The sequence below is a fragment of the Tubulanus polymorphus genome, chromosome 2, assembly GCF_964204645.1.
Source record: "Tubulanus polymorphus chromosome 2, tnTubPoly1.2, whole genome shotgun sequence".
NCBI lineage: Eukaryota > Metazoa > Nemertea > Palaeonemertea > Tubulaniformes > Tubulanidae > Tubulanus > Tubulanus polymorphus.
The window spans coordinates 21,240,040-21,263,222 of NC_134026.1; the positions used below are offsets into that span (position 1 = coordinate 21,240,040).

At 36.3% G+C, this 23,183-nt stretch overlaps 2 protein-coding genes across 4 annotated transcripts; one reads left to right on the plus strand and one right to left on the minus strand.

Annotated features, from left to right (window-relative positions):
- Positions 1–795: 795 nt before the first annotated feature.
- Positions 796–12,882, minus strand: LOC141898618 (mini-chromosome maintenance complex-binding protein-like). Of its 3 annotated transcripts, none has more exons than XM_074784624.1 (15): positions 12,703–12,882; positions 11,758–11,840; positions 10,905–11,087; positions 9,586–9,687; positions 8,636–8,867; positions 8,221–8,297; positions 7,356–7,456; positions 6,617–6,798; positions 5,767–5,890; positions 4,915–4,981; positions 4,601–4,766; positions 4,071–4,204; positions 3,220–3,384; positions 2,678–2,766; positions 796–1,118 (listed from the first exon to the last, which is right to left on the minus strand). In XM_074784624.1, exons 1-15 carry the CDS (start codon positions 12,758–12,760, stop codon positions 1,016–1,018), a joined length of 1,866 nt encoding a protein of 621 aa, XP_074640725.1. In that variant the 5' UTR covers positions 12,761–12,882; the 3' UTR covers positions 796–1,015. The 3 variants fall into 3 exon arrangements, with proteins under 3 accessions (XP_074640725.1, XP_074640723.1, XP_074640726.1); XM_074784622.1 differs by having other exon boundaries at positions 4,915–5,032; XM_074784625.1 differs by lacking the exons at positions 796–1,118; positions 2,678–2,766 and adding an exon at positions 3,791–3,844 and having other exon boundaries at positions 3,298–3,384; positions 4,915–5,032.
- Positions 12,883–15,751: 2,869 nt separating this feature from the next.
- Positions 15,752–23,087, plus strand: LOC141899584 (beta-1,3-glucosyltransferase-like). The gene is made up of 14 exons (XM_074785968.1): positions 15,752–15,815; positions 16,131–16,181; positions 16,883–16,992; positions 17,146–17,222; positions 17,490–17,598; positions 17,894–18,021; positions 18,284–18,350; positions 18,696–18,815; positions 18,909–18,978; positions 19,427–19,540; positions 19,680–19,782; positions 19,880–20,002; positions 20,569–20,719; positions 21,318–23,087. Exons 1-14 carry the CDS (start codon positions 15,776–15,778, stop codon positions 21,462–21,464), a joined length of 1,410 nt encoding a protein of 469 aa, XP_074642069.1. The 5' UTR covers positions 15,752–15,775; the 3' UTR covers positions 21,465–23,087.
- The last annotated feature ends 96 nt before the right edge of the window (positions 23,088–23,183 follow it).

A 23,183-nucleotide genomic window follows, 5' to 3' on the forward strand; every position in this document is an offset into this window, starting at 1 on the left:
AAATCCACTTAATCCGGATCGGCTTAATCCGGATTTTGGTCTAATCCGGACAATATTTTCAGTCCATGTGTTGATTATACGGTACAAGAAAATGACTTTTTAATCCGGATTTCGCGTAAACGGGATGAATTCTGTTGGTTCCAAATGATCCGAATTAAGCGGATTCTACTGTATATATCGGTGTACAGTAAACCTCACCTTACTATAAAGGACTATTACATGGACAGGCCAAACTAGCACCTGCGACTAACTCGGACAAAAAATAGATCAGTTACGTGATTTCCTTTCTTAATTTTTCTTACCTTAATTCGGACGTCCCTTCCTTACCTCAGACCGATTTAGCCGGCCCAGTTAGTCCGAATTAGGCGAGGAGGTTTACTGTATTAGCGATGACCTCCAACAACATCTTGAATACACCTACCTAATCTTAGAATTTCGGAAGTGGTATCATTTCGACTGTCATCATACTGATGGGGAAATCATCTTAATATCATCGCATAGCACACGATACGAATAGCCTTTTGGTTCAGCTGTCGTTAAAAATGGATCAACGTGGGATGCAGCTCCGATTTTCAAGGCTCATGTGACTGTCCGAACATCGGAATCGAAACAATGAACTGGTTTCATTTTCCTGCCTGTCCAAAAGTGATTTCGCAATATCAGAGTATCCAATTTTCTGATCACACCAAAGGAAATGGTCAAGACGCGCTACGCCTTAAATACCACTAACAAAACGTTCCGATTCATTTTTATATTCATAAATGTTTTTTTTTTATTCATTAGAAATAATCTCTCAACATCGACAGTAATATTCAGTGTACAGCTGTGAAGAAAGCAAAAGTCAAATGACCGAGAATTCTTCGAAAAAAAACTACAAGAACAATTTCCACATGGGCGCTACGCGATCGATTTGGCACTAATATTACACAGTCGATAATATATCTTCAGTTCCACGGAAGTCTATTGAGTCTTCACTCGAGTCTACAGCTACAACCCAGTCCGCCGCATTAGACGATCAATTGGCCAGCAGTCTTCGTTTGCGTTCTTGTTCCATTCGTTTAGCTCTGTGCCAGATTTCAGGTTTCAACGTCGTTTCTCCGTGACTCAATGAAAGTAACCTGAAACGTTACGGCAAAAAACCCACACATAATTACATAATACAAAAGGGTCGCCGCTTTCATCCATCGCCTAATAGCTCGGCGTCGATTATAGCCGGCCCTGGGAAATGTCGGGTTCACAAATGAAATTGTGCGCCGTTAGTGCATGTAAAAAGATCATGTCTAGTCGACAATTTGTGGTAATCCACGCCAAATAAACCATCGCCAAATTAGCCCTATATATGTAAATATACATATACATATACATTCACCAAAATCTAATTAATCGATGACATGATCGTGTTCTTATTTGCTCCGTCGAATTTCCAGGATTGGAAGAGCCAGGTCGTTTAACTGGTAGCCATTAATAACTAATATCGCCTACATAGTTTAAAAGTGTTCAGATAAAATCGACTACGGATGATATAATGGTTAACCCACAAATCCATCACAACGCAGAATCGGATGATTAATTTACAGCGAGCGGGAACTTTTTAGCTAAAAGAGACTATCCGAATTACTGGGAATTGACACCTACGCGTACAAGTGCTAATGGCCTACATCGGTACCTCCCCATAGCGAACTCGAATTTACTAAAATGCATACAATACCAACAGAAAAGGGCACGTCTTTTTTCCAGCGGAAAATGCCACCAAAAACAAAATACAGCGCGAAATCTCGTTACAGCGAACTTCACGGGACCAGAAAATCCGCTCGTTTTAACCGAAAGGTTGTCACATCCAGTATGAAATTAATCGAATGTCTTACTTGGGACAAAAGTCAGTATCTGTTATACTCGAAGAATATTGTACCAGAGTTCGTTATAACGAGGTTCCGCTGTATTTATTCTTTATTTCTTAACCGATAATCGTAAAAGATGAGCTTTTTAGGATAAATATATGTACACCGGGACCCAGTTCCACAGGTCTGAGTTAAAATTTAACTCCGAGTTAACTAATTGAAAATGAACTAATTTTAACTCAGAGTTAACTCTAACTCACAACTGTGGAACTGGGTCCTGTATATTACTTCTGAATCTAGTCTGACTATTTATTAAGTGGGTGGAAAATAATCTGTGATTGAAGACCCCGATATTTCGACCATAGTATGTAGTACCTTAAGTACCATCTGGATCGGCCCCCAGCGATCTTAAACCATAATCAAATGTGACCTGGCTGAGCAAATATTCAGCTATTTGGTCACATATGTGGTTTCAGACAAGCATTAACTTTAACGCATTTGTGACCAAAACAGAACAAAAAGGATTACCCCTCCTAAAATCGATTTACTATAAAACCCTAATTGAATTAATGATAAAAATTTGAAGTTATCAAAAGGTCGCAAAGTTCTTTCCACTGAATAAGTCAAACTCGCTGCTGATTATCCGGAAGAGAATGCTTCCAACGCTCATAAACACATAATCATCCGCTAAGTGATTTGATGCATTAGTTACAAGTTAATGTCGTAGTTTGCGATGAAATCAACGGTTAGACGATTTTCACTAAGTCACTATTTTCTGTAACGAACGGGCAATAACGGACATATTGGATAAATCTCGATAATACGGACAAAATACCGACCTCGTTAAAACTAACAAAGAGTGGAAATCGTCGATGCTCATACTTTTCGCGTCTTCCTTGCGAGTTTCGACAAAATCATCTTCGATTGACTGAAAACAACAGAACAAACGGATACATATAACAGCGAGGAATATTCCGACTTGACTTGACCATAAGGCCCTTTTTTAACTACTTGAAGTACGGATCCGCCTCCCACAGTACCATAAAAATCACCAAATCTAAAGAAATATATATATTCTTTTTGTAGTCCTCCATGTTTTCATCACAATTTTTCAATCAAAAAGAAAAAAATTTTTTTTGTTTAATACACGTATTCATCTTAATTTTCAATGTCGTGATTTGCAAAAAAGTTTTTTTCATTTCCCCTATCATTTGAATCAAATTCATCGCAATTTCCACTCCTACTTTAATTTTTCTGCAGCCAAATACTCGATTAAGAATTTATATTCTTATTTTTTCCATTCACCCTACCTAAATCTATACTGCAAGTAATTAAGGCCTAAATCTAAAGCATACAACGGGGTGCAGAATTTCTACGTTACCTTTTGAGTATCTGCTGTCATCTTATATTCTACTATTTTCAGTATGCTGACGTACATCCGCAACTTTTGCAATAGGGCGGGCGTCAAATAATTATTGATTGCCGAATATTTCGGCCAAATGTCATCCAACACACCCTCCGGCTGCCATCGTACTTGATAATCGCTCTGAAATGTTATTTCATACCCATTATACAGAAACTTTAATACCGGTTGTCATGATTTCATAAATGCTATACATCTGAAATGGCATAATTATCACTTGAAACATCTATTAGGATTAATAAGGTTTCATGTTTCAAATATTACGGGTATCCGGTAATCTTTGCGTTAATCAAAATCATTCAATCAGTGACAGGTCGCAAATGATAACAGTCATGCTCTCAGCTCGAACAGCTAGTACAACAACTAACTTAAGGAAAAGTTATATCGTATTATCTTGTAACACAAGCTAATGAATGGTTCATCATTGTAAACGGTCCCGAGGAGATAAGCTATCTATCACATAAGCAAAGGAGCAAATTTCTAGCTGGGGGGACATGAAATTCAAGGAAGATAAATACTTATATAATACCTCTCAAGAGTAGAACCCACTTAATGCAGATCAATCGGGACCAGTGTAATTAATCTGGTTATAAGAAATCCAGATTAAACATTCTATTTTACATACATTAACGTATGGGGGGACCGGAAATTGTATAAAATCTAGATTAAGGGATTGATTGTATAATACAACTAAAAGTGTAAACATTTTTACTTCTGAGAAATAAAAGACATTATAAGTCATAAGTCCATCTCTAAACAAAGATACGATTTAGACGGCGTTTACTGCGTCATCGAAAACTAACACATACTGGTAGTAGAGATTTGCCTTCAGAAAACACCAGCACTTGAATATTCGTCGGAAATTCCTGGGTATGGAAGTTGAAATCGTATTCGGCTTTCTGCCACGTTACAACATTGCCGAGCGCCGTTATATTCTTGACACCTACGAACAGAATATTACATACAAGCGCGAGGGAATACACATTCCGGCGCTTTACAGTCTCATCATAACAGATCATGCAACGAAGCTCTGAAATTTATCAGCTGTTAATCCCACGACGGTGCCATAACACTAAATTGGTGCCAAGTGAGTTATAAATATTCAATGACGTATCGAGACTTTGATATGCACCATTCAGTTCGACAAACTCGGTCAATGGTGGCAGATGAAAAAAAACGACAGGAGTATTCAGTACATCTTACTATCTACGTTATCAAAAAAAGTGCTGTGTACTGATTCCCAATTGCATTCGATCCACTTCCTAATGGAAATGAAGTTATCAGAGTTGGCGAGATCGCTTTTTAAGCGCAGCAATAAAAACAGACCATTAACTCTCACCAGTCGCGTCTAATTGACCTTGCTTCAAAAGGGTTTCGTCCACAACTAGATGCGTGCGTTCTGATAATTGGAGGATACCACTTATGAGACGGTTGGCTGTGTAATCTTTCCTGGGTACGAATGATTTTTTATTCATGAATTCAAGTGTCATCGGGAGCATGTACGTCTGCAAAACAGTTGCGAAAGAAAACTTGTAACATTCGACTTCTTATCCTCTTTCCGAGCAAGTAAAACCACACTTGGTTAGAAAATATCCGCACATAAGTTTGCATTAAGTATTTCTGATTTCTCGGTCTATTACTTCGTACACATACTTTAGTCACTAGTTCTTGCAGCAGTTCGTAAAAGTATTTAGGCAGTTGACTGTTTTGCGAAATTCCGCTGAGATTCAAACAACATTTTCCAAGAGCGACGACATCGCGACGAGCATACCTAGTGAAAATACGACAACGAGCAAAACAATGTACGTACATACACAGCAGCCTTATAAAAAACAGAGGGCAGTCCATTTGGAATTGATAGAATATCATTCAGAATTTAAAATCCTTCATATTCTTACCAACTTAGCTGAGTTTGGAACTGATAATATTCTACCCTGATACCGAAATACCGAGTTAGAATTTGAGAATCTGCACCATATGGTATAATATTACAATTTTCAAGAGTCAAGTGGCAAACCAACTATAAAGTTGATCTATTCTGCTGTTTACATAAGCAGTTGCGATATAAGTGGACAGTTAGCAATGTCTGGGTTGAATCAAAACCCAGATTAATAATGATAAACAATAGAATATTTATTTCTTATATACTGCACTCTGTATACATTTGAGCACGGTTTACAAGTATACAGGGCTATAAAATTTTCAAACTAAAACAGTCAACTAAAATATTGCCTAGAGAGGAATGTTTTTCTCAGTTCTAAAAGTAACTACATCAACACAGGATCTAATTCTAAAACAATAGGTAAAGCATTCCATAAGATTTGAGCTGCTAAAGCAAAGGTACGGTGACAATAAATTTGAGTATTAAATGAGACAGAATTTAGTAAAATTGAATTAATAGAGAATCTCTTAGGATTCAAGTTTATGTACTGCATGTAACCAGTGATCGTAGCGAGTTTGAAGAATCTAAAAACGATGAGTGAGTGTATCGACAGAAATACATACACGGATGATATCAAATGACAAAGTAAATATTCAGCAGCGAGACTGTCGCCGAAAAGTGCTTGAGTCAAAATTGAAATCAATTCCTCGCGAACATGGCTGCAATCTTTCAAAAACGTATTTACAACTGAAACAAACAAACATTGAAAATTAGAATACACGAACACTTGTACAGAGAACGTTTCATGCTTAACTAGGGGTTCAAGTACACTTGTGAAATGGAACATATGTAGAAACCAAAAACTTTGGAACTTGCCACAATGAAACAATAAAATTTTGAATTTCTTCAAGAGTGCTATAATTGATCAATTCACGTCTGTATGTCTGTGTGTGCATGATATATGAGTACAATGGGTACGTGCAGATTATTTTCTACTTGTATTAATATATTTTATGTAATAATGACATTAACATCTTAACGAAAATAAATATCTATCTATCGTAAACCGAACAATCACTGAACTCAAAACAGGGGGGGGGTACTTTCCGCCAATTCACAAATTATCTGAGTTTTTCATGTAACACCAGATAATTCCCTGAGCAAATCAGAGGAATTTCTTGGTTTAAAATGTTGAAATTTATTAATTCTTAAAAACCACGTAGTGATAAAGAAATGCATGGTCAATAACACATCCAAATTTGTTGACATATCCAGGTTTTTTTTTATAAATTTGAAAGTCTGAAAAGTTTCCAACTCCTGAAGATGACTATTAGGTTAAATTCGAAATGCCAAATCAATAAATTATTAGCTTAGAGGAAACTTTTCAGACTTTATCTTTCTCGTTATATCAGTGTGGGATTCTCTATTCATCATCGCAACACTGAGATAAGTTTTTCATCAATGGTTACTTACAATCTGTACTTGACTCCGCAGAAATATCCAAGGGAAGTTCTGGGTTAATGTGGTGCAGTTTGACAGCTTTTATCACATGCAAACGCGGAACTAGCGAGGGAGGCGGACATCTTACATTCAGTTCTTCAATACCTTCCATTTCTTCCGTAGTTGGATTCACTAACGACGACTGAAGATCGTCCCTGCAGTAAACGACGGGTAACATTAATTCACTTAAAAGCTTTTAATCATTTCATAAAGTGACAATGACTGTCGAGATCAATTCAATATCTACTGAAGGCATTTTAATTGTCAATCCATAGAGAATAGTATACTTGGAACTGACAAAATATCTACCAATATCAATGATTTGTATTTGAATGGCATGAAAACAGGATACTGAAATTGAAACATCTCTGAAAAGTGACTAATCGAAACTTCTCAAAAGGGAAACACGACCAATGATGGTATTATAGCTCATATATGAAACATGTTTATCAGATGGATGTGCAATAAAGCCTCCCTCAGGAAAAACCTATCTATAGTGAACCCCTCCCTTAATGAACACCCTTTGCACGATCCCAAAATTTTCCTATCTTATATACATACCGGTACATCAGTACCTTCCTATAGTGAACACGTCCAATACGGAACACCTTTTTCATTTCATTTTTTCTTCTAATTAACTTGGAAAAGGGCGGGTTATAAATTGAAATTAACAGATTCTAGGTAAAAGCTTTTAGTATTGTTTTGTACTTACCCTTTTTCATCGGGAAATGATGCCATCGCCGGATCGACTGAAAGTACCCCAACGAATTCCACCATATCGTTCAACTTGAATTCATCGTACTTCTCATAAACCTGTATGAAAATATGGCTTTATAAAATCCCATATTTCACTGTGAACATATTCGTTACGGTGATCTTCTGGATCACAAACAAGATATCTACTGTTGTAGAATCGCGCATACGCATCGGGTAGTAAAAATTTGACCGAAGAGCAATGAGAATTGAGAGTTCATTTCCAAAATGGGACTATAATCAAGAAAATTCTGACTTTTAACAGCTTTTATGATCAATAGATACGAGCCAGGTTCACACGAGTATCTAGCCTTAGAAAGTAGCGTAACTTTGCGGCGCTTAATTGACTGGAATACCACATTTGTGTTCACATGTGATCCAGTGCTTAGTAAGCCTGTTTTAGTTAGTTCTTGGAGTAATTACTCCAAGGTTAGTTAAGCCCAGAGAGGTGGGTCTCTGGTTAGTCAATCAGTACGCCGATGTCGGGAGTGTTTTCACAATGGCGTTGTGTTTTCAATTTATTTTCACCAGCTCTGCTGTTGTTTCGAACAGTATTTTAATTCGCCTATTGTACTAAATTAAGTTACAAACGTGATAAGAAACCTTGCAAACGATAGCAACATGCGCGACTCGTTGTGTAATGTTGACAGCGAAATGTTTTACTAAGCAACTTAAACTGCCCGTATTTTGGTGGCTTCCTATGTTTAGAAAACAAGAAGTCCTTGAATATTCAACCGTGAGACACTAAGTACGGTATATGAAATCCTCGCCTGAACACAACAAGATGGCAAAAAGAGGTACCGGTACCAGTATCTTCGAGTTACCTTGACTAAACAAGCAGGTCCCGTCTCATCAGGCAGTGGAAAATTAAGGTTGGGATATGTCCGACTTGGGTCCGGCTCTGAAATCATTGAATCATGTGTTAGATACCGTAGTGTCCGATTTGCCAGTTCAAGTTAATCACTTGATTAGCCAGTTCACTTCACTTCAGTCAAATTCCAAAATCCACAACAATTTGTAGAATTACTGGTACAGGGTGGCCACTTTTATTGGACTTTTCACAGTCAAATATGCAAGACTTAGACAGAATCTCAACATATTTCCCTAACTTTTCCCAGGTTTTTAGCTTTTTTTTCAAGAAATTTCCCTGACCTTTTTAAGGAAAAGAAAATCCCCCAACTTTTTCCTGATTTCCAGGTAAGTGGCCACACCCTGTGGTAGCTCTGAAGAAATGTTCACCTGACTGTAGTTGACTTTCGCCTTTCATCTTCAGTGATTTTGTGTCTTTTTGTTGCAACGATTCCGTTTCCATTCCTTCCTCTTGACTACTACCGTCCAGCGTACTACACGACGAAGAATACACCGAATCTGGACTGCCGCATTCTTCGATTGACAAACTTCGTTTTTGTCGAGACGCCGAACCGGATGTTGAAGGGACGGGCAAATGATGATCTTGACTTTTTGAGTGAGCTTATTTTCGACTTAAGAATCATGACAAGACTTCACTTAGTTCGCAAATAGTTGACTAACTCCAATAACTGAAGTTCACCTAGTTCTTTTTTTTGTGACCAAGAGTAACTCGACGTTGAAATTCAATAATTCGGTTCAGAATCAAATCCTAACCTAGAACTATGGTACTAATTTTAGTGATATGTTATCGTAAAACATCAGGGAAAGATTTTAAAATATTTTTATAATCAACCCAATGAATTTCATCAAAGAGATGGAGTGATCCAGATAAGTTCATTTCTACCATATACATATAATCTAGATTTTCCTAATGCAAGATTCTGCCAAACTGCCGGTAACAGGAAGAAATGCACCATGCAGAGAAATAGGATGCTTATGTATTAACATGTTATAAATACATATTGAAGATCATCTTCCTCAGATTTTAAGCAAAATCAAGGGGCGGATCCAGAGGCCAATTTTGAAGGACATCCAAAAAGGGTACTTTATATCCGAAAAGGCATTCTGTGTACTCCCGCACTGAGAGGCCAGTTCAAAAGAGCGTCACATCCCAAAACATTATCAGGAGTACTAACGCACTGAATTATCTTAGTGCCAATTATCTTTGTTGACAAAACAGAAAATGGCACTCGCAAGTCTCACGAACCCCCCTGGATCAGTCCCTGAAATCATTCATCGAAATAAACAATCCACGAACTTTAAATTAGTTGAAAGGATATTTCTTTCGTCCATTTAGTTTCACCGGGAATAGGAACGCAGTAAAACGTTTGTCTATCGGATGTTTTGTTATTCGCGCTGTCTACGTCGATGTCTTGGCCAACCTGTGTAAAGAAGAATAATGTGAAAATTGGTATCAGCCAGTGATTAACTTCAGAAAGAGGCACTATTTGATGACTCCATTCGAGTCATCAGATCCATTTGATGGTATCAGGACAATTGCAAAGTAACACATATTTAATATCAAAGTAACACATATTTACTTCTAACTAATTTGACAAAGCAAACTAACTCTAGCTAATTAGTACAGCTAATTACTCATTACTGATTTAAAGTTTTTGATTGGCTAAAGTAACACTAAAACTAATTCCAATAAATTAGCCAACGTTAACTAATGCACTAATAAGTGGACTAATTAAGTTTCCTTTAATTTGGTAAGTGAATTATTATAACTCAAGGACTGATTTAAAGTTTTTGATCAGCACACAACATCAGTAATTCTATTTCTTATGAATCTACATAAATCTATATCTATATTCAATAATATACAAATGAATTTCTAAGTAAAGTATTAAGGCGGTGTTCAACCCAATCAAAAAGGATTTTATTTTGGGGGTGGGCAATTGTCCGGGGGCAATTGTTCTAGAATCCATTTGACCAAAAACATCTTTTCAACTTCGGCGATATCCGATTTGGATTGTGTATACATGTATATGTACTTTCATTTATTATAGACAATACAAATTATATCAAGAAATACGCGAGTTGAACTGATGCAAGTTCATCAGAAGTCTACTTCGATTTATGTAACCTGACACATGTCTATCGCACTAGGCCCCTAATTTCTTTACTACTCTCATTTCAATTATCACATAAGTATTTCGTTGTTATTCCTATTTTTTCTCTGCTGTTCCTCTTAGTATTACAGAACTCGGCAATCTCGATTCTTTTGTTATTCCATATCTTAATGAAAATATTTGAGTGTTTAAGCGAGCCATTTTCAAACAAGCAACAACTTTTTCCCCGGCATCCCGGTCACAGTATCAGCCTGTTATGATACGTAGCCTACTAGATAAAATATAAAATGTAATCCATCTAGGAATACAAACCTAATACAAATACTAGAATACTAGTAGAAGTAGCTCACCGATATTTGAATAGAATGCTAAATTCTGTATTTTGCTTACTGGTAATCAGTGTACGTTATTGGTGTCTAAATGGTTTATGATTTTTTCTCAAGATATCTATTGATATGCTAAAATATGTTATCTTGGTTAAATAAAAGATGTTCTCCTATTACTATCATTATACTATGACTCACCTGACATTCAGCAACATCTTTGTAACGTCCACAGCGTAAAAACGTCGAGCCGCTCGATCTATCCGTAACTTGATACGCTTCGAGATAAAACTCCGGATCAAACATATCCTGAATCATACACCGCATCTTCACTACGCTGTTAGCTTTCAGTTCGTGAAGCGGAGTAACATTTAAAGAAGGAATCTATAAGATATGAAAAGGAAAAAAACCCACATTACATTTTGATTATTTTCTGAGATGAATGACACAAGAACGCTAGGTCTTCAGAGGGGACCATAACCTGAATTACCAGACATTTAATCATTCAATAACCGCACGTTTAGCCTAGACAAGTTCGGACTCCTAAAAAGTCGTAACAGCGGCATAAATCCCGAAATGATGCCCGTGTCTCACCTAATGGAGGCATACAATACACAGGAAGGAGGCAACACATTGAATTGTTGAATAATATGAATTATCTAAGATAGATCGAAATGATGGCTGATTGAATTATTGACAGCCACAGGGTATACCAAAACCTTCTATCTCAAGGAAAACAAGGATAATCATGCGTTGAGTTTTTATCCGAAGATTTATAGGCCTACAGTTTTCAATACGGAATCTTCCAGGGCTGCCTTTACCTAAAATCAAAACATTATACTGGTGGTGCCAAAGCACCACTGAAAAGTAACTGTCCTTACTCAAAAGAAAAGCCAAAGGGCCCAATTTCAATTTGAACCCAGAGGTTAACTTAACCGAAAGCCTAGTTGAGTTAATGCCTGGGTTGAATTTAAACTGGTCTGAGAGCTCACATAAGAGGTTGGTTTGGACTTTTTATTAAAACGATTTTTGACAAATAATTTCGAAAACTTACACTGGCAGTCAAGCCTTTTTCCTCGAGGCGTCCATTGAAAAAACTGAGAACGTTCTCTTTGTAAAGATTGCAGCCGTGTTCATCTGTAACAGAAATGTGTAGTTATAAGTTCAACAATTCAACGATGTTCGGATGAATTATGCGCCAAAAATCTACTTTCAAAGTAGATTTTTGGAGCATAATTCATCCTAAGTCTTTCTAGTGAGAATATCATAATATCATTATCAATTTGACGGATCTTTTGAAGGCTTATCAGCCTATATTTACGAAGTCTGAAACAGTGATTTGTAAATCAATAGGCCTAGATCATGTCAATCATGAGAAAGGAGTGGATCTGCAATTTTCTAACATTTATCTACCGCCAGCACAACATAGACTTCTGTCACGATTATGGGAACAATGATCAGGGGACATGGTACCAATATCCCTGTTCACCAAGAACCTTAGTGTCTGATGTACCACAGTGTTGGTTACACTTACTAGGTTACACTAGGATCGTAGAGCAACGGAGATCACTGTGGAGACAACCACTGCCAGGGCCTGGTTTCACAAAACGGTTTAACTCCTAAATCGGTTTAATATCTTTGTTAATTCAGTTTACTTTAAATCAATTCAGGCCTTAATCCCATTTGTGAAATTGGGCCCAGGACTGGGTGAATAACCCTGCAACTGCATAGTGCATGATAGGAAAATGCTTTTTCTTATCATGCAGAGATATCGGGGTTGGTTGGTCATCGATAGTGGTCCCTGGGCTGTCTGTGACATTTGATTTTGAATGAAGGCAAAAGCAAGGGGCAAGGATGAGCGAACCCCAGCAAGAAGGAAGAGGAACTGTGTCACTGTCATTTGTCACTGACTGACTCTGACTGACGACAGAAAACACTGACTGTGTCGTGTGGAGTCTGTGTGACTTGTGTGGATCAGAGATGGAGTTCCTTCACTTACCAAACAGTTTTTGTATACATTTCAGGGGTTCGTTTACCCAGTTTTCAATAGCAGGCATCGCGACAGATTTCACCAATGGTATCAATTGACTCCAAAAATTAATCAATTAGGCCTAGGCTTTTTTCACTTCTGTGTTTCGAGCGTCGCGGGTAGAAAATGCGGATCGGACTACGCCACGAACTAATGGTACCCGGAAGTGATTCATTTAGGTCTGTCTGCAGAGTTTCCAGAACCTGTCATGTCAGGGCCCAAGACCTGACATGACAGGTGGGACCTCAGGTGACAGGTCGATTCGCTAAAATGAAAATCGTTATGACTGAACCGATGATAGGCGATTAGAAGATATGATAGGCGCGGATTTAGAACAAATGATAGCCGATAAGAACACAAAGAACATATCGTAGTGCTTTCTGAATATATTATTCAAAAACAAAAAACAAACTAGGATGTGTTATGAATTCATTTAAGAATTTATGTTTGTCCGTTTATAAAAAGTTGTTGAACTATATCGCCTTATGATAATAAAGATGGAATGATTGTGAATTATTGGAGAACATTGAACGAATTGTTTACAATTAATTTATTTTTTTGTAACACGAAACATAAAAATATCAAGATCAGGCAAAATGATACCAGTAGTGCCTTATGTAATCATAATCAGTATTAATAACAATCATTATACTCATTAAGATTAGGCCCTATATTATTATATATTATTATTAATTACTCGCAATATAATTAATTAACCAAGTGTACATACAATTTAAAAACATTTCAGTCCAAGCTTATAAGTTGACATAGATAAATTAGACATAACACTGATTAATTAGTGAGGCCTCACACGGCAACGCGCGCCATTTTGCAGAGCTTCGGGACCTGAGGTGACAGGTCTGCATTAAAACTGATGAAATGAAGGAAAACTTTAATTTTTATGGTCTCTTTATAGTAAAGAGTATAATATAAATTGGTTACCATGGATAGAATTAATCTTAAGTTACTATAAAACAATAATTTTGAAGCGAGACCTCACACGGCAGCTCGCGCCATTTTGCAGAGTCTTCGGGACCTGTGGTGACAGGTCTGCATTAAAACTGATGAAATGGAAAAAACTTCACTTTTTATGGTATCTTTATAGTAATGAATATAATATAAATTGCTAACCATAGATAGAGTTAATCTTAAGTTACTATATAAAACAATAATTTTGAAGCGAGACCTCACACGGCAGCTCGCGCCATTTTGCAGAGCTTCTCGAGACCTGTGGTGACAGGTCTGCATTAAAACTGATGAAATGAAGGAAAACTTTAATTTTTATGGTCACTTTATAGCAATGAATATAATATAAATTGCTAACCATGGATATAGGTAATCTTAAGTTACTATAAAACAATAATTTTGAAGCGAGACCTCACACGGCAGCTCGCGCCATTTTGCAGAGTCTTCGGGACCTGTGGTGACAGGTCTGCATTAAAACTGATGAAATGGAAAAAACTTTAATTTTTATGGTCTCTTTATAGCAATGAATATAATATAAATTGCTAACCATGGATATAGGTAATCTTAAGTTACTATAAAACAATAATTTTGAAGCGAGACCTCACACGGCAGCTCGCGCCATTTTGCAGAGTCTTCGGGACCTGTGGTGACAGGTCTGCATTAAAACTGATGAAATGGAAAAAACTTCACTTTTTATGGTATCTTTATAGTAATGAATATAATATAAATTGCTAACCATAGATAGAGTTAATCTTAAGTTACTATATAAAACAATAATTTTGAAGCGAGACCTCACACGGCAGCTCGCGCCATTTTGCAGAGCCTTCGGGACCTGTGGTGACAGGTCTGCATTAAAACTGATGAAATGAAGGAAAACTTTAATTTTTATGGTCTCTTTATAGTAAAGAGTATAATATAGATTGCTAAACATGGATATAGTTAATCTTAAGTTACTATAAAACAACAATTATGAAGCGAGACCTCACACGGCAACGCGCGCCATTTTGCAGAGCTTCTCGGGACCTGTGGTGACAGGTCTGCATTAAAACTGATGAAATGGAAAAAACTTTAATTTTTATGGTCTCTTTATAGCAATGAATATAATATAAATTGCTAACCATGGATATAGGTAATCTTAAGTTACTATAAAACAATAATTTTGAAGCGAGACCTCACACGGCAGCTCGCGCCATTTTGCAGAGTCTTCGGGACCTGTGGTGACAGGTCTGCATTAAAACTGATGAAATGGAAAAAACTTTACTTTTTATAACCTTTATATAGTAATAAGTATGATATAAATTGCTAACCATTGATAGAGTTAATCTTAAGTTACTATAAAACAATAATTATGAAGTGAGACCTCACACGGCAGCTCGCGCCATTTTGCAGAGCTTCTCGGGACCTGAGGTGACAGGTCTGCATTAAAACTGGTATAAATTGAAAAAAAACTTCATGCTTTAAATTGATGATCAGTCTCAATAAAATCAGTTTCTATATTGCATTCGGCTCTTTTACATGTACATCATAAAGACAATGAATATAAATAGTGAGACTTCATGACTGATGACAGTGAGGAGTGTTGCCGAACTGTGATAGTGAGCAGTTAATTTTCAGTGTCTTATTGCGGAAACGAAATATCAAGACCTCGATTCATCTAGCGAAAATATTCTCTTATAATGTGCTCTTACTTCTACATTAATTAATTCATCTACTAAATTAAAACTTATTTTTTTCCCTTAAATACAGTAATAAGTCATAGTTTACACATTAATATTTTCTTCTTATAAATCAGCCTTTCAAATGAATTATTTGTCAGAACATTTTCCTTATCGTTATTGTTGAATCATTTTCGATATTAACGACGGGTCAGAATATTCATTCAACTCAAAATGTTCTTCCATTCGTCTAGCACATGTCTAGATATTTCGCCGTTTCGTCAAATATTGTCATGAGTTTGGGTTTTTTCGGGACCTGACATGACAGGTCAGACCTGTCATGTCAGGTCTTAAGACCTGACATGACAGGTTCTGGAAACTCTGCAGACAGACATCAATCAAGTGATTTGGCAGCCGCAAAAATGGTCTGCAAAATTAGCTGGACTTTTCTCGTTGTTTTTGGTGAGTTTTTTTTATAATCGTTGATTAATTACCACTGAATAGATCTATTAAATGTAAGAAATTAGTACGTATTAGTCAAAATAATTACCCCACTCCTTAACTTGGCGCTTGTTCGTGTTTGATATCGACAATTTCTTGCATTTTTCGGCTACTTACTATGTTTGACTTTCCGGCGTCATACCTCTTTTTTCCTAGGTGAATTTCAGACAACTACAGAAATAACCCATTTAGTGTTATCAGAGAACATCAATACTTTTCCTAGGTTTTTTCGGCCAACATTCTCATTTGAGCACCAAATGTGTCTATTATTTGCAGGTGTTGCAACAATATCACCAGTTTTTTCTGCTGGAGACCACCAAACAGTTGGTAAGTTGTCGAAGTGGAAGCGCCTTAAAATCCGGCAGACTTTTCTTCAAGTGAAAAAAATCGGGCAAAATATTCTTTTCGACTTGACGGGTGATCTTTTCTTTGGCGGGTGATCTTTGCCAATGCTGCATTATTCCTGTTAAATTCCTACTACTTTGACAATGGCTCGTTCCGATTGGCTAAATTACACCACGCATGGGCGCTGAGGAGCATGACTTAGAAAACTGAAGGAAAGTGTAGAGAACAGAGTTCGAGAAAATAATTGCTGCTAATAATTAGTATTCAATTGCTAGCATGGTGACTTTCCACTAGACCACCGAGGCTCATGGAATGCCTCTGAATGTTGAAACTACAACTCGCTTAATTTGGATTTTTCAATCTGGATTCTCACCTAATTCGGATGAAATATTTGGTCCATTTTACTTGGAACCATGTATACTACAATTCGTTATTCAGATTTTACTTAAGTCGAAGAAATGTGGGCAGTCCTTAGTAATCCGAATTAAGTGAGTTCTTCTGTATATGTCTGGCTCTTGACCTACCCCTAACCCTAGCTGTTAAACGGCCCTCTTGACCCCTAATAAAATGATTGTATTGTTATTTTTAGTTGTTTATCTTATTACAGTGTATAGGTGTCGGCAAAATAGAATTTACTAAAATAATGCTGCATCGGTAAAATATCTATTTCCTTTTTCTTTTAGGCTTGAATGAAGTTGTATTCGTAATATTCAGTCAACCTGATAGCTTTCACACTCGCAGAGCTGAGGTTTTCATGAATAAATTCAAAGACCATGCATTGGAATTAAAAGAGGTATTACAAAGCAATATCATCTACCCAGTATAGATTTTCCTTTAGATTCGCTATGACCCTTTCCTGTATACCACATTTAATCGGTTAACATTTCATTTACCATCAAGATATTTTATAATTTTTTCAACATATGAATTTTTTGTGATTTTACAGAAAACTTACACCCTCCTAATGTTGCACGATCGGTGGCCGGAAGTTGGTTCGTGGACGTTATTTCCAATCATAGAAGAGTACGTATCCATTTTTTCTAAATTTCTTTTTCATTATAGCCCCTAGAATTTTTCAGATTTCGATACTAAAATTTCCGAGCTAACTCGCCAATAATCGTTCGTTATATTCACGATGAATGATTTTTAGTTAGAAATTCTATTCCTATACGAATGTTAGGGTGTTCAAGATTTTGTGTTGATTATGTCACCCCACTGCCCAATACCAGCCTTCAGCCATTACTAATGGATTGTAAGTGTACTCATAGTGTTACTCGATGCATTTTTCAGTCTGGCTGAAATAATGGATGGAAAGAAATGGGTATTTTTCAGTCAAGTCGACACTACGGTCGACGTTATAAAACTGCTGTCCGTTTTGCAAAAATATGATCATGAAAAGGTAGTTACAAAATGATTTGTTCATGAAATTAGTTTCAAACTGATGACAGCTTCAAATAATTGTTTAATCCTATAGAAAAGTTTTCATACACTTGTAAGAAACACTTCGCCATTTTGAACAGCATCCCAGCCATCCTCCTTTGCGAGGATTCAAACCTAATGGCGTACAAATCTCTGTCATAGTAGACCAAACTATAAGCAAGTTTTTGAAATCCATTCGAAAAAAAATCTAGGATGTTTTCCGTAATGCGATCACTGAAGTATCTTTTCTGAATGTCTTAATCATCGTATTTCAGAAAATATTCTTGGGCAAAGCTCTACGCGATAAAGAGTTCGCTATAATCCATCATTTCGAAGAGCCCAATAAATACATGTATCCAGACTTTGCCGCGGGCATGGCTCTGAGCCGATCCCTCATAAACAGGTAGGGTCGAAACTCGCCAAAACATTTCAATCCATTTTAATGCAGACATTATCGCCTGTATTATCTGGTCTTCCTTGAACATGTTGAGACTGAAACCAGTAGAAAAGTTGTGGCTAGTAAAAATTCAAAATAAGCAGATTTCAGACTTTTTCGTTTTATATTGTGGGATTCTATTGCTTTTATCCACTAGTGATTAAGTAAAACTATGGCTGACACATTACTAATTTTATCTTAGTATGTGTGTTATTTCTGTGTTTTTCAGGCTTGCAAACATTCTGAAAATAAACACCAATAACAGAAATAGTTTTTCAATCGATCCTAAATACGAGGTACGTACTAATCATTCGCATATCCCCATAAATTTGTCTATGATGTATTTGAGCCTTTATTTTCTAAGTTGCATAGATAAACTACAGAAAATTAGACGATCAGTGTCAAAAACATGATAAAACAACCGAAATGTTTCTGAAACATCGACAAATTCGAAATTTATAGAGCTCAGAATTTTCAGTGTTTAATTTTTCAAGAATAGATGTTTTCATAGTGATTTTTATGCCCAAGCTCTAACTATCTTCTATATACTGTATTATGCATGTTTTACATGCACAACAAACTGACAAATTTCCCCTGTAAACCACAATACAATTGCATTGCACTTTTTTCATGAATTTCAGTTTGCAAAGTTTATATACGATGAAGCGAAACAAATTGCTTTGACCAATGTTCCGGAGTTTTGCGCGGGCAACGAAGGACCTGAATGCGTTACTGGATTCCCAAATAAACTACCAGATTGTGTGAGTAACCGTTTTGAAAATTACTCTATCTGATGCGGTGCTCATATACTCGTTTTCCTTTCCTCGTTGTAATTTGATGAATTTTCATTTCAGGGTCGCGGTATCTCCATTGATGATGTATTTTTTGGTGTAAAAACATGTAAAAACTTTCATACAGATAGAAGTAAGTACTACTGGCAACACAGTCTATCTAATGTACTTCGATGTACCACACTCAGGGGAAGCCTCTGGGATATACCACTTTCCGAACTGGATCATTCATTTATTATGTATGAATGAAATTTGAATTTTTTAACCCCCCTCCCCCCTCTGTATGCAAAATCTGCCATTTTTTCATATACATTAAGCATTACAGTACGCAATTGCACTTACCCCTCCCCCTCCCCTAATGCGTACGTAATGAATCAATGACCCCAACTGTGGTCCTTTTCACAAGACTACACAAAGAAAAAACATGACGGTCCTTAAAGTGTAGTATGTAATCAGGTTTTAGCCAGATGGAATGACCCTTATCAAGTTTCACAAGGAAAAGCAATTCATCAATTTTCTTTTTAACGAGGCACTACCTGGCTCATAGACAAAACTGCAATGATATCATTCTCTCTTTTCAGTCCCTGTGATAAAGGACACTTGGGTGAAAGATGTCAAGCATATCAAATTCTTTAGCGATTATGAAGACACCAGTATACCAACCATAAACCTAGGTGTTAAAAACACAGAAAGAGGTAGAACAATCCATCGTTTAATTCCACTGCAATTTTTAGAAATATATTCATCCGAGCTAATTTCATTGACGATAACAATAACTCCGAGAATATGTGCTTATATAAATCAGTCTTGAGAAAGCCTATTTCGTTGTTGCAGGACATTGTGCAAAAACGCTTGCCATATTGAAAAATATATTCAATAACGGAGAAACAAGAGATATAGATTGGATCGTAATCGCCGATGATGACACTCTGATAAGGTACTTATACGCAATAGATATTTTACTGGATGAAATTTTTGCTAACGTTAGTTTGTACGCGCTTTTCTTCATTGAATATACGTCATTTAAATTGCAGTGTCCCTCGACTGCGCAAATTCCTGGCTTGTTTCAATCCTAACGAATCGTTAGCTATCGGCGAGCGGTACGGTTATAGAACATCGATGGGACAAGGATATGACTATCTGACCGGAGGTGCTGGGTAAGTAAAAACTGGACAGAAATCGTTTGAATATTGATACAGAGCAATGTTATATTATTACGGTTACCAGCACTTTTCCCAAGACTCGAAATGTTTCAAAATATCGTAATCGGAATAGAACAGGATGGCCGCTTACCTAGAAATCAGGGAAAAGTCAGCAAATTTCCTCTTCTTTAGAATAGTCAGGGAATTTGGTAAAAAAGCTAGAAATCAAGGGAAGTCAGGGAAATCTGTTGCGATTGCTAAATGATGCAAAAAATCAAACAGTTTCTATCTATTTCTTATGAATTTGACTGTGTTAATTGATAGAATTCTAAACAGATTGAGTCCGGGAAAACAATGTACATGTCCGAGAAATGTCAGGGAAAAAGCCAAAGTCAAATATAAAAGTGGCCACCCTCTAGAAATTTCATTGAATGGATTGAGTTCAGCCCCAAAATTTATCAAAACATGAAATTTCATCAGAGTTTGGATTTAGCTGGCAGTTATAAAGCTGTTTGCATGAAATAGTATTTAACCGGTTGACGCAGAAAATGATATGATAGGAAAGTTATCGTTCGTTTCAGGATGGTTTTGAGTAGGAAAGCCTTACACAGGCTGATCGATACTGGTTTATGTCGGTGTTCATCTGACAATGCCCCTGATGATATGGTTATTTTTGGAACGTGTTTACTGCAACTAGGCATCCCTGTAACGCATAGTCCTCTGTTTCACCAGGTTAGTTGGCATTAATGATACATGTAATAATAATAATAATAATAATGATAATGATAATCGACGTTGGTAGACTGCACTACACTGCGTCTCAGTGGAGGTAACAATAAAAATAAGGCTGCAAAAAAACATTAAAATTTAGAAATTGTTTACAAAGTTATTCTTCTGAACGCTGTTCGCACTAAGTGGGTATTGTAATCTTCGACATCGAGTTGAATTTTGGTAACATTGAATTGCTGTTATGTAATGAATCGTTTAATCGTATAGTATGAGGTGGTATAGTATAGTATAGTATCGTATAGTATTCATAGTGGAGGTGTTTTATAATAAAACCTCATAGCAGTGTGCTTCAGTACCCAGTTCAATGTAGTTCCAAGTTAATTCTGTGAGATCAAAAGAGTGAGTTCATTTTTTCAAATATTTTAGTTCAACCCAGAAGTGGAACTGGGTCTTGAGGAAAAAACATTTGTTAGTTTTAACCTTATTACCTTATCATCATTATATTGAATTATATAACTTGATCGTTGGTGGAAATGATTGATAACTACGTATCCGATTAGAAGTACCGGTATTAAATGATTATTTTCTCTTATATTTCCAGGCTCGAGTCAACGACTATTCAGATGGATATCTGAGTCACCAGTTGCCGATTTCTTTCCATAAGTTCTACGCCAACGATCCGCGTAAAGATTACAAGCGATGGCTTCAGGACGAGAATATTCTGAAAAGACGTCACGATGAACTTTAATCGTCCAGACGAGTTGGCAGTCTGTTTTGTATGCTGAATCTCAAATGGTTCGCACTTCCACAATTTTGAGTGTGATTTGATCTACAGCCTTGAGTTATTTCTGATAGTACTTGATAGCATTGCTGGTGCCACTCGATATTGAAAAACAACAATTATATGGGAGTGTAGCTCATGACTGAAACTGTTTCAAGCTATATTCCGCAGTTAAACTCAAGTTCTGAACTGCAATGATCTGAAAATCTCCTTAAGGTGAATGCTGTTTCTTTTTTGTCTTCAGAAAATTGGCTCCAGGTCGACCTGTGCCGTTTTAACATAGCCATGACGCAATTATAAGTACGTACACACGTGTATGAGAACATTTTTCAACATTCATTACGAAGAACACTTTTGAATGTTATTATTGTTACAATGGACAGAGATATATACTTGGTAAATGAAATATCAATATATTCATAAGCAACTGTGTCATATTTTCAAGCCGTTTACACTTTTAAGACTTTTAGTCTAAGCATGTTTGTACATTTGGTGAGCATATCGTCAGATCTACACACACACCGTTTGATGTGTAGTTTTGATAAACTTCTACTTAAAAAAGATTTTCATATGCCTTTGTAATTCATGAAAGTATTCATGTAATATGCAACCATAAAATACCCTTACCACGCAGTATATTTGTGTATCGTTTATGAAATTATGTTATTTATTTATTTGTGTATGAAGTCCTACAGAGTTTTCCAGTGCATTTCACGAAAGCCAAAAAGTTTTTATAACGGAGAGAGTCTAAGTTTGTGGCATAATACGATGTAAATTTTTGCAGGATCGGTCTAGTTTTCATTCTAGATAAGTCATTAACAATAAGTATTATTATTAGTGCTAAGTAGACACAGTTCTTGTAAATTAAGTGTTGGCCAAATACTGCATGTGTTTGGCTTCATTTTAAACCATCGTTTCATGGGTATAATGTTACTTGTATCCCGAAATCTTGAAGAAAGTTTAAGATTTACTATATAGATCTTAAATGGGCTTTGAATCTAAACCTAGACTGTGTCAATCCCAGGACCAGTTTAACCTGACTGTTTTGATTAAACTCAACGAGTTACCTTGTTTAAGTAAAACTCATTTATAACGCTAATACCAGTCTTTCATTATCTCATTACTTGGAAAACATTCAGACATACAATTTCGGGAGCAACCTAGGTTACGTTAACAACGCACGTTTTTCAGCAATACCTATTATCATCCATCTTCGTCAATTTTTGTGGAAGGTTCCGGATAATTGCAGTATAAATGAATGATAGCAGTATAAAATACCAATAATAGCTGAATAACTACTGAAAGACAAGCAATTACTGACAGTACCGGAGTCTACTGTACAATTATGCACAGTTCTTATTCATATATGACATGTATAACAGAAATGAGTATTGTTTAAGACATGAGAAATGTTAAAAGATCTCAAGTTCAGTGTATTTATGCGAGTTGGGCGTGGTATACATTAGAATTTAGATGGTTTACCACTACGAACAAGTCATTTAAGACAGTATTCTTTTGTTGTCTTGTCTATGTTTTTCTTTTTTAATTTTACTTACATAATCAGAAGGTGATTAAAATATCTTCCATAAATATGGCTTTATAAATCTATATATTTATATATTCTCATAGAAGACCTATTTACACCATATATTATTATTATACACACCACGGTGTATATGTGTATAA